The sequence below is a fragment of the Schistocerca piceifrons genome, chromosome 3 (genome assembly GCF_021461385.2).
Source record: "Schistocerca piceifrons isolate TAMUIC-IGC-003096 chromosome 3, iqSchPice1.1, whole genome shotgun sequence".
In the NCBI taxonomy this organism is placed as follows: Eukaryota; Metazoa; Arthropoda; class Insecta; order Orthoptera; family Acrididae; genus Schistocerca; species Schistocerca piceifrons.
In genome coordinates this window covers 582,445,652-582,463,171 of record NC_060140.1, presented here as the reverse complement: position 1 = coordinate 582,463,171, position 17,520 = coordinate 582,445,652, and the positions used below count along the sequence as shown (strand labels likewise).

At 43.7% G+C, this 17,520-nt stretch overlaps 1 protein-coding gene across 2 annotated transcripts in view; it reads left to right on the top strand.

Annotated features, from left to right (window-relative positions):
- LOC124788293 (breast cancer type 1 susceptibility protein homolog) overlaps positions 1-8,786 on the top strand; it is a 288,179-nt gene extending 279,393 nt beyond the window's left edge. For both annotated transcript variants that reach the window (XM_047255527.1, XM_047255525.1), the window contains one exon: positions 8,045-8,786. In XM_047255527.1, the coding sequence (XP_047111483.1) occupies positions 8,045-8,262 (218 nt within the window). In that variant the 3' untranslated portion in view covers positions 8,263-8,786. The remainder of the gene's footprint in view (positions 1-8,044) is intronic.
- The last annotated feature ends 8,734 nt before the right edge of the window (positions 8,787-17,520 follow it).

Genomic DNA, 17,520 nt, shown 5'->3' with positions numbered 1-17,520 from the left:
CCATCTGCACCCACGATCACTATGGACTACCCATGGCACCCAAAATCCAGCACGGTAGCCAGCCCGTTGTGGTGGGGTCGTCATGTACCCTCTAGGTTGTAGCCTCCTGACAACACAGGGATCGTACTGCCGATGCCTGAGCTGACACCTCCCCACGTAACCCAAGGAGTAGATGCCCATCTCTCTGGGGCATCGGGACTCCCGGCAACGGCCATCCTGCCAGGTGGCCTTTGCTGTGGCTGCATGGCGCCCGTGGGGAGAGCCCCTGGTCGGAGTGGGTGGCATCGGGGCGGATGCCCCGCAATGAAGCGGGTGAAATCTCAATCTGGTGGTCGCCCGACCGCCAATGTCTCTAAGCGTGGTAAGGTGGAATTTAACGCTGTGACATATAACCCGAAATCGTTCCCTTCCCTAGCCACACCATGGGAGGAACGTAGGGCTGCAGACAGACAGGAGCCGTATTCGCCACGATACCTTGTATGCAGCAGAACTGATGGGGATTCGTTTTTGGGGACTAAGCCTCTTTTCTTTGTGCACAATATCGAAGATAAGTTTGGGGAAGTGGCATCTCTTTCCAAAATGAGGAACGGGGCCATTCTGATACAAGCAGCTTCATCTGCACAGTCCCAGGCATTACTCGCCTGTGAGAAGCTCGGTGACATCCCCGTTACTGTCACTCCTCATAAGTCCTTAAATTTGGTCCAGGGGATTATTTTTCATAAAGATCTTCTGCTACGGTCTGATGATGAGCTACGTGAGAACCTGGCACGACGAGGTGTACACTTTGTCCGTCGTGTCTTTAGGGGGCCGAAGGATAATAGGGTCGCTACCGGTGCTTTCATCCTGGCCTTTGAGGGCGACTGCTTGCCTGAGAAAGTCAAGGTCATGATCTACCGGTGCGATGTCAAGCCCTATGTCCCGCCCCCTATGCGATGCTTCCAGTGCTGGAAATTCGGACACATGTCCTCCAGGTGCACTGCCAGCCCCAAGTGTCGTGATTGTGGACGACCTCCGCATCCTAATGCTCCATGTGCTCCGCCTCCCACCTGCGTTAACTGTGGGGAGCATCATTCTCCCTGCTCATCAGACTGTGCAGTCTATCAACGAGAGCGGAAGATACAAGAAATTAAGACCTTGGACCGTTTAACTTACCAAGAGGCAAAGAAGAAGCTCGAACGACTCAACCCCACAACTATGTTGAGGAGTTATGCTACCGTCACACTGCCGCCACCAGCTCCTGCACAGACTCCCTTTTCCGTTGGTCCACAGAGAAATCAAGTAATGTCTGCCCCACCGCTGGGACAGGCCACTCTCTCTTCCACTACTCCCAAAACACCCAGTTTGGGAGCAGTGCGCCCCAAGCAACCGGGGACGTCAGTCCCCACCTCTCAGCCGGGGAAGCGACAGCCCTCTCCGGCTCCTCAGCCGGGGAAGCGACAGCCCTCTCCGGCTCCTCAGCCGGGGAAGCGACAGCTCTCTCCGGCTGCTCAGCCGGAGACGCAACAGCCCCTTCCGGCCTCACTTGTTCGGAAGGGATCCCTTGGGGGAGTCCCTTCCAAGGACTTCCCCAGTGTCTCACAAGACACTAGCCAGTGGCTGAAGAAGCCACCGGCTGCTGGTCGAAGGGCTTCACGCTCTTCCTCTGTTCCTGATACTGCGTCAGGAAAGCCCTCCCAGCATGCCAACCCTCCTCCCAAAGACGAGAGAGAAGAGGAAGCTCTCCAAGAACGATAAGGACCCAGTGGCTCCCGCACCAACGCTTCCCGTCAGCTCAGCCTCTGAGTATGAGGTCGAGCTCTTTGTGTCCCCTGATGACCTGGATCTCGCCATCTCCTCAGAAACGATGGCCGTCGCGACGTCCGTCACTCAGTCAGTGGCAGCTTGTGACCCTGCGAAGTAATTTGCCTTTTCAGTGCCTGAATGCCCCTACAGGACACGCTTTCTACAATCCTCCAGTGGAATTGTGGCGGTTATTTTAGCCATCTCCCTGAGCTACGACAGCTTCTAAGCATGACACCTGCTTTCTGCATTGCCCTCCAGGAAACCTGGTTCCCGGCAATGCGGACCCCTGTCCTTCGTGGATACAGGGGTTATTACTGCAACCGTAGCACTTACAATTGTGTGTCAGGTGGAGCCTGCGTGTATGTCCTTACCTCTGTATATAGTGCTCCTGTGCCCCTTCAAACATCATTGGAAGCTGTGGCTGTCCGCGTAAGGACTACCCAGGACATAACCGTCTGCAGTGTCTATCTCCCTCCAGGTGGTACAGTCTCCCCGACCGAATTGGCTACACTTGTCACCCAACTCCCCACGCCTTTTCTTCTCCTGGGGGATTTTAACGCCCACAATCCCCTGTGGGGTGGAACGAAGGTTACTGGCCGAGGCAGAGAGGTCGAGAATCTCATCTCCCAACTCGACCTCTGTCTCTTAAACACTGGCGCTGCCACACATTTCAGTGTGGCGCATGGCACGTTCTCGGCCATAGATCTGTCGTTGTGCAGCCCAGGGCTTGTACCATCGGTCCACTGGAGAGTCCACGAGGACTCGTGTGGTAGTGACCATTTTCCGATCTTCCTTTCACTACCACAGCGTCGCTCCCTTGAACGCTCGCCTAGTTGGGCATTTAGCAAGGCAAACTGGGACACGTTCTCCTCTGCTGCCACTGTTGAATCTCTCCCCCATGGTACCATCGATGTGGCGGTTGAGACACTGACTGCAGCGATTGTTTCCGCTGCGGAACGTACCATTACTCATTCGTTAGGGCGCCCCCGCCGAAAGTCAGTGCCTTGGTGGTCTCCAGGGGTCGCTGACGCCATTAAAGAACGTTGGCGGGCTCTTCAGCGACATAGGCGGCACCCGTCTCTGGAGAACCTCATTTTATTTAAACATCTCTGTGCTCAGGTACGGAGGCTTATCAAACGGCGGAAACAGGAGTGCTGGGAGAGGTACGTTTCCAACATTGGTTCCCGTACTTCACCCTCCCAGGTGTGGATGAAGATTCGGCGCATCTTTGGATTGCAGTACTCAACAGGTGACCCAGGTCTTACCATCAACGGGGCGGTATCCACCAATGCCGATGCAATCACCGAACATTTCGCACAGCACTATGTTTGGGCCTCTGCGTCGGGGAATTACCCGCCTGCGTTTCATGCACTCAAACGCCGGGAGGAAGGCAAACGGCTTTCTTTCGCTTCTCGCCACCCTGAGGCGTATACCGCTCCATTTAGTTTCTGGGAACTCCAGAGCGCCCTGGCACAGTGCCCTGATACAGCCTCTGGGCCAGATGGCGTCCACAATCAGATGCTCAAACACCTCACTGTCAGCGATGTGTTCTTGCCATCTTCAACCGCATATGGTGTGATGGTGTCTTCCCGTCGCTGAAGCCTGGTAAGGACCCACTTTCTGTGAATAGCTATCGGCCCATCGGCTTGACAAATACTCTGTGCAAGCTACTGGAACGCATGGTGAGTCGACGGCTGTGTTGGCTGCTCGAGTCTCGGGGTCTTCTGACTCAGTGCCAGAGCGGCTTCCGTCAGGGCCGTTCCACCGCCGATACTTTGGTCTTCCTTGAGTCTGCAATCCGCACTGCTTTTTCCAGGCGCCAACACCTCGTCTCCGTCTTTTCCAACCTCTCCAGAGCATATGACACGACGTGGCGGCACCATATTCTCGCCACGTTGCACGGGTGGGGTCTCCGGGGCTCTCTCCCCATTTTTATTCAGAATTTTTTATCTGTTCGGACATTCCGCGTTTTAATTGGCACATCCCATAGTTCACTTCATATCCAGGAGAATGGCGTTCCACAGGGCTCTGTATTGAGCGAATTTCTGCATCTTTTTCAGCTCCTCCACCATTGGTGTTGCAGAACGTCGGTTGCAGGGAGCCATACGCAAGGCGCAGGTGTGGCCCCTAGCCCATGGGTTTCAGTTTTCTCCTGCGAAGACTTGTGTTATGCACTTTTGTCGGTGTCGAACTGTCCATCCCCACCCTGAGCTCTATCTTCAGGATGCTATGCTCAGGGTTGTTGACACTTACCGTTTTCTGGGATTGCTGTTCGATGCCCGGCTTACTTGGCTTCCACATATTCGTGAGCTCAAGCGTCAGTGCTGGCAGCATCTGAATGCCCTCCGCTGCCTCAGCAACACAACTTCGGGTGCAGACCGTAACACGCTGCTGCAGCTGTACAAAGCCCTTGTGCTGTCCCGACTGGATTATGGGAGTGTGGCGTATGGCTCAGCGTCGCCCTCAGCGTTGCAACTGCTGGACCCCGTTCACCAGTGTGGGGTTCGACAGGCGAGAGGAGTATTCTGCACCAGTCCTGTTAATAGCCTACTTGCTGAGGCGGGGGTTCCTCCACTCCACATTCAGTGTCAACAACTCTTAGCCAACTATGCTGCCCACGTCCGTTGTTCTCCCCGCCACCCTAACTACCATCTCCTTTTCGCCGATGCGGCCATCCATATCCCACACCGGCGGCCGCGATCAGGCCTCGCAGTTGGGATCCGTGTTCGGTCACTCCTTAGTGAACTCGAGTCTTTGCCTCTTCCATCTGCTTTTCAGGTCCACCCACATACACCACCTTGGTTTATTCATTGGCCGCAGCTTCGGCTGGACCTCTCACAATGGCAAAAGGATTCAGTTCCTCCTGCAGTCTTGCGCCGCCAATTTCTTGCTCTCCTCGACGCATCCCGCGACTCGGAGGTTATCTATACAAATGGCTCGATGGTTGATGGCCGTGTGGGGTACGCTTACGCTCATGCGGACTATGTAGACCAGCGCTCCTTGCCGGATGGCTGTAGTGTTTACACCGCAGAGCTAACAGTCATTTTTTGTGCCCTTGAGCGTATTCGTACCAGCACTGGCGAGTCTTTTGTCATTTGCAGTGACTCGCTCAGTAGTCTGCAGGCTCTTGACCAGTGCTACCCACGCCATCCCATTGTTGTTGCCATCCAGGAGTCCGTTCATGCTCTTGAACAGCATGGACGTTCAGTGGTGTTCATATGGACCCCGGGACACGTTGGGATAGCGGGAAACGAACACGCTGACAAGTTAGCTAAAGAAGCCACCCGCAAACTGCCGTTGGAGATCGGCCTCCCAGCAACTGATCTCCGATCAGTGTTACGCCGTCGGGTCTTTGGGATGTGGGCAGACGAATGGCGCACTCTGTCTGTACCCAACAAGCTGCGGCGTGTAAAGGAGGCCACGACCGTGTGGGGTTCCTCCATGTGGGCCTCTTGCAGGGATTCTGTTGTTCTCTGTAGGCTCCGCATTGGTCACTCTTGGCTGACGCATGGTCATCTGCTGCGTCGAGAGGATCCCCCTCATTGTCGCTGTGGTGCGAATATGACGGTGGCCCATATATTGTTGGACTGTCCTCTTTTAACCGCCCTCAGGCGAACTTTTTAATCTCCAGGGTGCTTTATCATCTCTTTTAGGTGACAATGTCTCTATGGCAGATCGGGTTTTAAGTTTTATTCGCGCAAGCGGCTTTTATAGGTCCATTTAAAATTTTTTTTTTAAAATCACCCTCTTTTGAGCTGTCTCTTATAATTAGTTTTGTGTTGTGATTCGACTCCTCCCTAAACTTTTAGGCTGGAGGTTTTAACGTGTTGCAGAGTGGCTGGCTCATCTTATTATTTTCGTGATCAGCTAGCCACAGTCCTCTGCTGTGCAGTTTTAATTCCTTCTGCCTTTGTTCTCTATGTTGTTTTTGTTGCTGTGCTCTGTTTTCCGTGTTGTCTTACAATGGACTATGGGGCTTTTCTTCCCCCGGAATTTTTCTTTTAGTGCTTCGCCTGACTGGTGGATAGTTTCACTGTGCTCTGTGTTTTTATGAAACAAGGGACCGATGACCTTTGTAGTTTGGTCCCTTTAATCTTTAACCCAACCAACCAACCAACTTCCATTGACAACCCCATACTGATATGACCAGAAATCCTATGCTTTAAGCCACCACACTTCACTAATTCCAGCTACAGTAAAAAAAAACCTTTTTACAGTTTTCAGTGGACTGACCCAAACAAGTGTAAACTGCAGAAAAGTGTAAAATACAGGAAAGCATAGGAAACACAACAAGCAAAAATGAATAAATTGCTCTTACTGTCTTTCTCTTTGTATTGTTCAGAATATGAAATTAATATAATTTAAATTTTGCCTGTTTAAAAAATCTGAAATAATTAATTGTTCTTGTTTCTTTCTAACATCAATAGCTTCACTTTTCTCTCCACAGTATACAAAGCATCAAACAAGTTATTACCAACTGATGCACTATCAGCGTACATCCTGAAAATGTTAATAGCACCCATAGCTTCTCTAGTGCTTGGCACAACAGGGTCTTGGTCATCATCCTCATCATTCTTTTCACCAATCACCTCTCTCTTCCCTTCTTTAAAAGGATTGATAAGGATGCTATCTACTGTTTGTACCTCTGAAGTGATTGCTGAAGCGTCAACACTGGCATACTCTTGAAATGTAGACGACATGCCTTCTGTAGCCTTAGACAGGTCTTCCAATGGTTCCTGTTTGTTTTCTGTGAATATAAATCCTGCTTTCATGAAACAGTTAGAAATGGTTAAAGGAAGCTCATCCATCCATCCTTTGGCTACATAATGCATAGCTTCCAAAAGTGACATGGTCATAGATTTTGGGTCTGTGCCATTATCGTGAATAAATACAGCCTTTTAGATCAGCATTTTTCTATGTTTCCATTTAAATGAATGGATGATTCCTAGATCTAACAATTGAAGCTTTGTACAGTTAGGGGGCAGGAACATTAACTTAATATTTCTGAGCTGCAGATTGTCAGTGTGTGCTGGAGACCTGTCAAGTAGCAGCATTATTTCCTATTTTTTGTTCCCATTTTAGTATACTCTGCATGCATGATGGAAGTGAAGATGAAACTGGTCATCCGTGCAGTGCTGCTGAAATCATAATTAGTGGCTAGAGTGCTCACATTTTTCAAACACCTAGGCTTTTTCAATTTACCAACTACGTAAGGAGGTAATTTTTCAGACCCATCAGTCTTTTTCCATAAGTAAAACGGTTATCCTCTGCTTACTCAGTTTCTCACCAAGGCATTTCTCACCTTTAAAACATAAGGTCTTGTTAATATGTTAAAAAAGACCAGTTTCAACAATATTAAAAATATTTTTCTAGGTCGTAATCTTTAAAGAAAGATATTTTGCTGTTCCTTTTTCCATTTATCCACAGTTCAACTATCAGCACTTACACTTTCATCATACAGCTGGTTATAAACACTGTTGTGATGACTTTTAAATCAGTCGATCCAAACATTTGATGCTGTGGAGTTGGTGATCCTCATTTTTGCAGGTAACTCGTGCACCTTTTCTCTCAGAATGTAGCCATAAAGTGGAATTCCTGATTCTCTTGTGCTAACAAACTATCACATGCTGATGGCCCAGTCTATTTACGTGTTTTTGTCATGGATCCAGATTGTCTTGCACTTGTTTTGACAATGGGCCAATTTCTCACAATCGTGTTGAGGCCAGAAACAGTAAGTCCTAGGTCCTTTGCTAATTGAACTCTCAGTCCACTATTCGAGAACCGCTATGTGAACGTACTCACCATTGGGGAATCTGATTCCCCAGGTGTTCTTTCAGCTTGCCGAGAAGATGTAAATTGCAGATGCAAGGTATGGGCTTCCTGATCCCCATTGCCCACATCTGCTTGGCCTTGGTCAAATTGTTGACACCATTTCGCTGTGCCTTGACGCGACATTGCATTTGGTCCATGTACCACAGATTTCACGATGAATCTGTGTGCAGTTCAGATTTTTTACCCACAAGAATCATACTATCCCACATACTTCAACTTTGTAGTGTATTTCCAGTTGCCATACCATTTTAAACACACTCTGTGGTGCACCTGTTATACATTCCATAGCAGGACTGTCTGCAGGAAACCAGGGCAACACGTTGCTCTTGTTGCATAATGGTCTTAGGGAATCTTATTTTCTGAAGTCCCTGTGTATATCAGTTGTGTGTAAAGCATTTATAATAATTTGTGACATACAATCTTGTTCCAGAACTCTTCAGACAGTACGGTATAGCACCAGTTTCACTGGATTGGGCCCTAGAGTGCATCTCCTGCCACAGCCTCATATCAGTACTTGGATCACTGCTTGCACCTGTAACTCGTGAACAGCTGGCAGGCCCTCCGATACGTTTTCCGCCAGAATGTCTACTTAGTGAAGAAGAGGAGGATGATGATGAAGAGGAAGAATGTGATGATAACAACAGGTAGCAGAACTGAAGTCATATATTGAGTTTGTCATATGAATTTACAGGCTCACGAATTTCTACAAAACTGTGCAATTGCATTATGTTGCCTGGTGTGAATATAGATTTATATAAATATTTTTTTAATACTGTAAATAATGTTTTATTGGCATTAAAGGTACAAAATACTGTGTGTTTTCTTGTGAATAACGGGAGTACCTTTTTATTACATTATTAGGTGACCACAGTAGCAATAAAAATATGGACTCTTGGTCTGTATTTGTTTCATTTATGTGGTATTTGTTTAGTTGTAAACTGGTCTAGAACATTAGAATCTTGTGATGTAACTTGGATAGAAATGAACCGAATCATGATTACTTCAATTTGCATTGTCATCCTTTCCAAAAGAGAATCAGTATGTGTTTTTAAGTTCCTGTTTGAACTGCAATGTTTATAATGTTCATTGCAATACTGTATATCTGTACATAGAAATTACATAAATTTGTATAGTATATTTTCTACGTGCAACTCTGAGGAATGGAGTAATAAAACTGGAAAATTATCAAACATCTTTCTTATTGGTTACATGTAAATGCCACAAAAGCAATGAAATTTTGGAAGAAAATTACTTTCATGCATATTATTGAAGTGCAAGAAAAGAATTTATTTCCACTTCATACAAGCTCTATAGAGAAGGACATCATTTTAATACCATTTCACAATATCTTCATATGTTCAAAGATTTGCATTTTTTTCTGTTTTGTTGAGTAAGAATTTGCTCGGCATTTTTCTCTATTTTTCTGACTTTTGCTAAGCTATGTATATCAAGTATTGTTGCTGTATTAAGCATGTGCCTGATGCATATCAGTACTGTTGCCATTTTTCACCTTATTAAAAGGAGTGTGTGTTTTATACAACTTTTAAAAAGTCAGTTTCCGTTGTGCCATAGTTTACTGCTTTGCTGAAAGAATTGTTAAATGTACTGCATTAGCTGTACCAATCATCTGTTGTTCATATGTAAGACAAAAATCAACATAGCTGTGTCAAAAGGAAACTTCAGTTGAGAAAATTCTTAATTACAACAAAACAGAATTGGTTGGCCTGTACTTACAAGAACCGAAATTTTAAGTATTGTCAATAGAAAGACTTAAAAGTAGAAATTACTATTCTTAGCTTTCAGAATGTGTATGTTTCTTCCTTAGCGAAGAGAGAGGAATTGATTTAGAGGGTTGGAAGGGAGGGGCAAGCTACTCATACCCTAGATTGAGAAAGACCAGATTCAGATGTGCCAAAGGGTAGGAGACTACAGGTAGTTCATTTGTAAGCATTATGCCAGCCTTAGCTCCAAGATGGTAGAAGGGACAGTGTGGGAAAAGATGGATTAAAGAAGAAGTGGAATGTGTAATAAATTAAGAAATAGGCAGAAATGGAAAAGAGAATGGGAGGAGGATAAGAAATATGTAATTTAGTAAATAATAAAATTTTGCCATTCGGTAAAAAGGGGGAGGGGGTGTTGAACACAATCCATTGGTGGTGCTGGCATTAGGAATAAAGTGTGGGTGCATGGAGCATGTTTTACAGCAAAAATGATTACATGTGTAGAGACAATTGTCTGGAACTGTCATAGACATTGCCTGACAAAACAAAGTGAAGCACCCAGAAGAGGAGGAGGAAACAAACTGAATTTACACAGACTGAGAAGGTATGTAATGTTATTTCAGTGATTGCAACACGGAGTCAGATTTACGAGGAGCTTGGCAGCATGAGCCTACTTAATAGTATGACATTGCACATCCTCTGGCCTGGATGCATGCACTGATTCCGTTGGGAATGGTGTCGGAAGGCTGTTGTGTCCTCTCCTAAGGTAAGCTGGCCTGCTGCTGGTGCAACTAGCCCTTAACCCTAGAGTACTAAAGGGCGGAAAATGTTGTTTTGCTACTAAGCCACCGTAAATTTTTCTGCTCCAAGTTGTATTCAAAAGAAGTCGTAATGTATAGGTTATGCACTAGTTAATTGCAAATATTAGCTCTCCAGTGGTATGTTACATACAATATAAGTACAAACTGTCCTGTTTCATACCCTATGACAATTTTCTGCTCAAAATGTTATTGAGAAAGTAATCATAATTTATGTTTTCTTCTAGTTACAAATTATTATTATTACTATAATTCCAATAGTATTTTACACACACACAGTGAGTACAGAGCCTTCTCCTTTAGACACTGCTATTACTGTCTAAGGAAGAGGAGATCAGTCTTTGTTGGTCATCCAAAAATTATTCCTCTGATTCCTTGATTTCCTCATTTGTTGCTTCAAAGTCTGGGTCTCCATCACTGTTGTAAACACAACGTTAACTTCTTCAAGAAAATCTTCTTCTTTGCTAAATTCTCCATGGTTTGTGTCTTTATCAACTTCTTCAAGTAAAATCACACAGTATGTTAGTGTCAAAATCAAACTCCATATTGTTCTGACTTCAGTTACAAAAGATAAGATTAGCACTGAAAGGGTCAATGTGATACAAACTAATACTCTTCTAACTGTGACAGCTTTACATTTCGCCTAAGATGGCACACTAAGATAAATTCTAAGTATCAAAACAAATATACTAACTATTAGAACATAATCACACTGTCACTAAACATTCGTTATATTTATGACACACGCTTCAGCAAACTGCTGAAGTCAGAAAATAAATAATTCGGCCGTTATTAAAAACAACATTTGCCATGAAAGTACTCAAGAGCATGTGTTGTTCTTGTATCCAGATTGGTGGGAACAGCAAAGGGGCTACCAGATGTAAGTTAATTTTACGAATGTTTAGCAATCTGAGGTTAATATCCTGGATACTGCCAGCAGGTTGGAATTGACATCCGAACTGGTTCTACACATGTTCCATTGGAGAACTTATATGGATATCCTAATGGTTACAGGAGAACCTCAACATAATGCATGCTGTTAATAAAAACATGCTTGTTGGAAAATTGTACCACAACACTGTTGGGTGATAGATATCACTTTGAGAACATAGGATGCCTGTTTTTGTACCAACATAGGATGCCTGTTTTTGTACCATCAGAAGTTCCTTCAGTCACTACCAGCTATGACCTGATGTCATACCCAATGGCTCTCCCACCTTGACACCAGAAGTAACACCGCTGTGCCTGTCCAAAACACTGGAAGAATAGGACTTCTTCCTGTTTCACACTTCTTCCTGTTTCACCATCATACTCACTGGCAGTGGTCATTTGGAATAGTGCAGAACCGTGATTCCTCACTGAACACTGTACGATGTGATTCTCACCAGTCCATGCGTCCAAGTAATGTCACCACTTGCCATTTGTGTTGTGGCGTTAACTGCAGCCTGCACATGGTATAATAATTCCCTAGTCTGTCAGCTGCCTGTCCAACCAATGGTACAGGATGGCACAGAATGTAGCAGGGACTCCATTATTTTTTCATGGACAGTAGTCAGAGGTGTGAAGGGGTTATGATGTTCACAGTAACGGTGATCCTCCCATGTGGTCAGTTGGAACCTTGGAGACAAGTGTGTTCGTTCTGACGTACCAATATAGTCCAACATCGGGCCAGTGTCACATCCGAATGCCCCACAGATCTGGATACTGCATGATTCAACCAGCTAAACACCTGCAGACCTGCAAACTCTGTCAGGTGTAGAGACTGCCATCTCACACCTCACACAAATATGTGTCTTTGACAATGATCACACATCATCTGACATTATTCATGCTACTTATACATACAGAGTGTGTGTGGTTTTTTTTTTTTGAGAGGTGGTAGTACCCACCAAAACAAGGAAAACATGTCCAGTAAATGTGGGCTCTAAAATGATAACCTTTGGAGCTATGATCACTTTTTCATCTTCAGTACTGTGGAACACATCTTTTCTACCGCAACAATGATAACAACAACAGCAAAAACTGTGGCCGTTCTACCTGTCAGAGGGAATTGCAGCTCATAACCATTTTCATACCTGCCAATGGTGTGTGTGTGTGTGTGTGTGTGTGTGTGTGTGTGTGTGTACAAAGTTGGATTGACACCCAACCATGTCTCCTGGGTGCTTCACTTTTTTTGTTAGGCAATGCAGTTTGCCAAGGATGTTGCTTGGTTTGGGAGGATGATAGTAGGTACAAGTCTGTGTGGATACATAAATGCTATCCACATCAACAAGACCCTTTTCTACATTCACAAGTTCCATGTCGGCATCTGCAGATATATGAATGTAACCGTGACAAAAAACTCATCAGTCTTGTCAGCAAAGACATTTTACCTTTCAGAGTTGCTTGTGGAAATGAGCTTCTTAAGATGGCATAGTTCCTTAATGTTGTGAGCAGCACCAAGTAAGGTGCTGCGAGGTTCATGGATCAGGAGCTCTCCGGAGCACACAGTGCAGCAGGTTGGGCGCTGTGGTGTGGGCAGTATGAATAGGTGGTCAGCAATTGTTTAAGGCATGCCGACAGATCACTAGGCTCCACTTGCCATCTCATTTCATTGTTCACAGAGAGCAACAATGCTCCAAAAGCTGGAGCAGCATGTTAGAAAAACAGCATTACTGTCATCCAAGTTAAAAGCTTAGGTAGGCACTTAACAGATCATCAGTATTTAGCTTCATAGTATTTCACAAATCTGATTTTGAAGTTAAATGTTGCTAATAGCAAAAATCTCTTTAGGGTGCTATTTTTAAATAGTGTCATAAAGCTTAACATATTTTTTGTCAACATAGTCAATTAAACTGTCTTGATTTATCTCGGACAAAATTCCTAGAACTTTAAACCACTACAAGTTAATTGGCTCAGACATGTCTAGTTTGCTGTCCGATTGTGTGGCCATATCTCCTTCAGCAACTCCTGTAGGCAGTTCTGAAGATATTTCACAAATTGTTGTGACAGCTCAACAAGAATTTATTAGTAGCTGTATGTCAATCTTCTTATCATTGATATCTTGTGGTGTTGTTCCAGCACAGTATTGATATTGTTTGCTGAGCAGGAGAAAGTCTTATATTGCCGAAGTGCTGCTGTAATGTTTGGACCTCAGGTGTCAACAGGCTCGATCACCTCTCCAGAAACAGCTTGTTGCAGACAAGTTGCGAAATGGTGGTTGGATGAGGTGGCAATTTCTTGGCACGCGCTGCACCATACTGGGACCCCATATCAATAAGAAACTGCGCCTTGTTGAGAAATTCATTTCCTCATGAAACTTTGAAAGGTAAAATGTGTCTACTTATGAGACTGATGAGTTTATTTTTTAACCCAGCTGTCTTCAAATTCCATAGGATTTTAGAAACTTCTACATCTCTTACTAGGTAGATGTTCCAACTGTACGAGTCTTATTTGGATGAAATATAACATACTGGGCTGGTTGTGTCTCACCGATTGCAGTGGTGTAGTCACTTGTTGAGGAATGCCTAGTTTCCGAGTTATAAAGATATGTGGCTTGTGAACTGTATGTCCTTGTCGCATGCAGCTCCACCACTTCACTGCGTGCTGTGTGGTATTGTGATTGGGGCCGTTATAGTTCATTCATTCAGGCATTCCCCACTACTGTTGTCATGCAGCAGGAACTAACTATAGAGCAGTATGTGTGTTTGCACATCCTAGATCATTCTGGCATCATGCTGTTAAATATTCAGGTATGTTTGGAGTGTAGTAGCGATGTATTTGCAACTATACTGTTACTAAATTTTTTCTTAAAGTTTTCGCACTAATATTATAAACTTTTTCAGCCAGCATACATCACATCAATGCAAATCATGTTGTAGATATTTTACGAAACCATGTGGTACAGTCAGCAGTGTATCATAATGCAACTGATGAAGGAACTGAAGACCTTTCTTTTGCAGATACACTATTCGAGCTCATTAATGATAAGTTCTTTTGAGGCATATCTCTGATGGTAATTGATGACAAGAATACTTTCGAGGATGAATGTATTTTTGGGGCCACAGCAATTATAGGAACGATAAACGTTATTCTACAAGCGAGTATGATTCATCACCAGACAGAGGTAAATGAAGTGAACTGACAGAAACTACTGCAGAGAGAGATAAGAAAATGTATGCATATGCAGAAAAGTTAAAGCAGAAGTGTAATAGAAAATGTGTGTCAGCCACTGCAAAGAGGTTTAACTGTGCAACAGTGGAGGTAATGAAACAGTACGATTTTGAAAAACCCCTCCAAAATCACATAAGCATTCTTCAATAAAAATGGAAATATTTAAAAATTTAAAGAATACAGGCGTCGTGGTCTGATTGTCCACGATTACAATTTAAGACCTTGTGCTATTATTGCTGCCAAAAAACACTATTGTAAATGACTTGTGTTGAAAACTTATGTAGACAAATTTAAAAGAGAAAACTACATTTGTTGCCGAAAAATAACATGTTTTGTTTCTATGAAAGAAATTAAGGACAAAAAAGACACAATGGAGTCTGCTGCAGAATTTGTACGCAAAGCCAACACCTTAATCACAGATGAAGGATTAAGTGGAAACAGTATTTTTAATACAGAGCAGTCACAATTTGAATATGAAATGGACATACTTTATCAAATAAACTAGAAAAAACACACACATTTTTATATTGTCCAACTTCATATGTCATCTGTTCAATCTCTTGGTACAAATACGTACATTTCAAATTCAGAAATCCTTAAACAGAAAACGTATCACAGAGAGATAATCCACCCATGAACTACTAACTACATCCAGCCTTTAACCGTCTACTTTTTCAGACAGGCCTGAAGACTGCATTACGAATAAATTTATTTCAGAGGAATTACGTGACTGAGTACCAATAATGAAGCTTCATTCAGTTGTTCGTTGCCAGATGTGCTCATGTGTTTTCAAGAACACGATCATTTATCTCCTGCAGACAAGTGGATATGTGGCAGAGAAAACTGTAATGAATTTAAGAAGCATATTAGAATCAATGTTACAGATAGGAAATAGTAATTGTGGTATCAGACATTGTGAAAACAGTGGTATTATTAATTGCTTCTCAACAGTTCTGCCCGGAACATGTTGTAGTAAGACATAATTATCACTTGCAAACACTATCGTATGATTAGAAAATAAAAGTCCGCATCTGTAAAAACAGTATACCTTATTCTGATTGTGAATACATATAAACCTTTGTATGTATAATTAGCATGCATTTATGTAAGTAAGTTTGTCAAAAGCCAAAAATAAACATGTCCATTAGTGTTTCAACAGTATTTCCCATTACATAATGAACACTATGTTGCGGAGTTTATTTGATATCCTTATTGCATGCCTCAATGATAAAGATAGCCGTACCGTAGGTGCAACCACAACTGAGGGGTATCTGTTGAGAGGCCAGACAAACGTGTGGTTCCTGAAGAGAGGCAGCAGCCTTTTCAGTAGTTGCAGGGGCAACAGTCTGGATGATTGACTAACCTGGCCTTGTAACACTAACCAAAACGGCCTTGCTGTGCTGGTACTGCGAACGGCTGAAAGCTAGGGGAAACTACAGCCATAATTTTTCCCGAGGGCATGCAGCTTTACTGTATGATTAAGTGATGATGGCGTCCTCTTGGGTAAAATATTCCGGAGGTAAAATAGTCTCCCATTCGGATCTCCGGGCGGGGACTACTCAAGAGGACGTCGTTATCAGGAGAAAGAAAACTGGCGTTCTATGGATCGGAGTGTGGAATGTCAGATCCCTTAATCTGGCAGATAGGTTAGAAAATTTAAAAAGGGAAATGGATAAGTTAAAGTTAGATATAGTGGGAATTAGTGAAGTTCAGTGGCAGGAGGAACAAGACTTTTGGTCAGGTGAATACAGGGTTATAAATACAAAATCAAATAGGGGTAATGCAGGAGTAAGCTTAATAATGAATAAAAAAATAAGAATGCGGGTAAGCTACTACAAACAACATAGTGAACGCATTATTGTGGCCAAGATAGATACAAAGCCCACACCTACCACAGTAGTTCAAGTTTATATTCTGACTAGCTCCTCAGATGACGAAGAGATTTCATCATGATGAGACAAAAGAAATTATTCAGATAGTGAAGGGAGACAAAAATTTAATAGTCATGGGTGACTGGAATTCGACAGTAGGAAAAGGAAGAGAAGGAAACATAGTAGGTGAATATGGATTGGGGTTAAGAAATGCAAGAGGAAGCCGCCTGGTAGAATTTTGCACAGAGCGTGGCTTAATCATAGCTAACACTTGGTTCAAGAATCATGAAAGAAGGTTGTATACATGGAAGAACCCTGGAGATACTAGAAGGTTTCAGATAGATTATATAATGGTAAGACAAGAGATTTAGGAATCAGATTTTAAATTGTAAGACATTTCCAGGGGCAGATGTGGCCTCTGACCACAATCTATTGGTTATGAATTGTAGATTAAAACTGAAGAAACTGCAAAAAGGTGGGAATTTAAGGAGATGGGACCTGGATAAACTGAAAGAACCAGAGGTTGTACAGAGTTTCAGGGAGAGCATAAGGGAACAATTGACAGGAATGGGGGAAAGAAATACAGTAGAAGAAGAATGGGTAGCTGTGAGGGATGAAGTAGTGAAGGCAGCAGAGGATCAAGTAGGTAAAAAGACGAGGGCTAGTAGAAATCCTTGGATAACAGAAGAGATACTGAATTTAATTGATGGAAGGAGAAAGTACAAGAAATGCAGTAAGTGAAGCAGGCAAAAAGGAATACAAACGTGTCAAAAATGAGATCGACAGGAAGTGCAAAATGGCTAAGCAGGGATGGCTAGAGGACAAATGTAAGGATGTAGAGGCCTGTCTCACTAGGGGTAAGATACATACTGCCTACAGGAAAATTAAAGAGAGCTTTGGAGAAAAGACAACCACTTGCATGAATATCAAGAGCTCAGATGGAAACCCAGTTCTAAGCAAAGAAAGGAAGGCAGAAAGGTGGAAGGAGTATATAGAGGGTCTATACAGGGGCAATGTTCTTGAGGACAATATTATGGAAATGGAAGATGATGTAGATGAAGATGAAATGGGAGATATGATACTGCGTGAAGAGTTTGACAAAGCACTGAAAGACCTAAGTCGAAACAAGGCCCCGGGAGGAGACAACATTCCATTGGAACTACTGACACCCTTGGGAGAGCCAGTCCTGACAAAACTCTACCATCTGGTGAGCAAGATGTATGAGACAGGCGAAATTCCCTCAGACTTCAAGAAAAATATAATAATTCCAATCCCAAAGAATAGCAGGTGTTGACAGGTGTGAAAATTACCGAACTATCAGTTTAATAAGTCACAGCTGCAAAA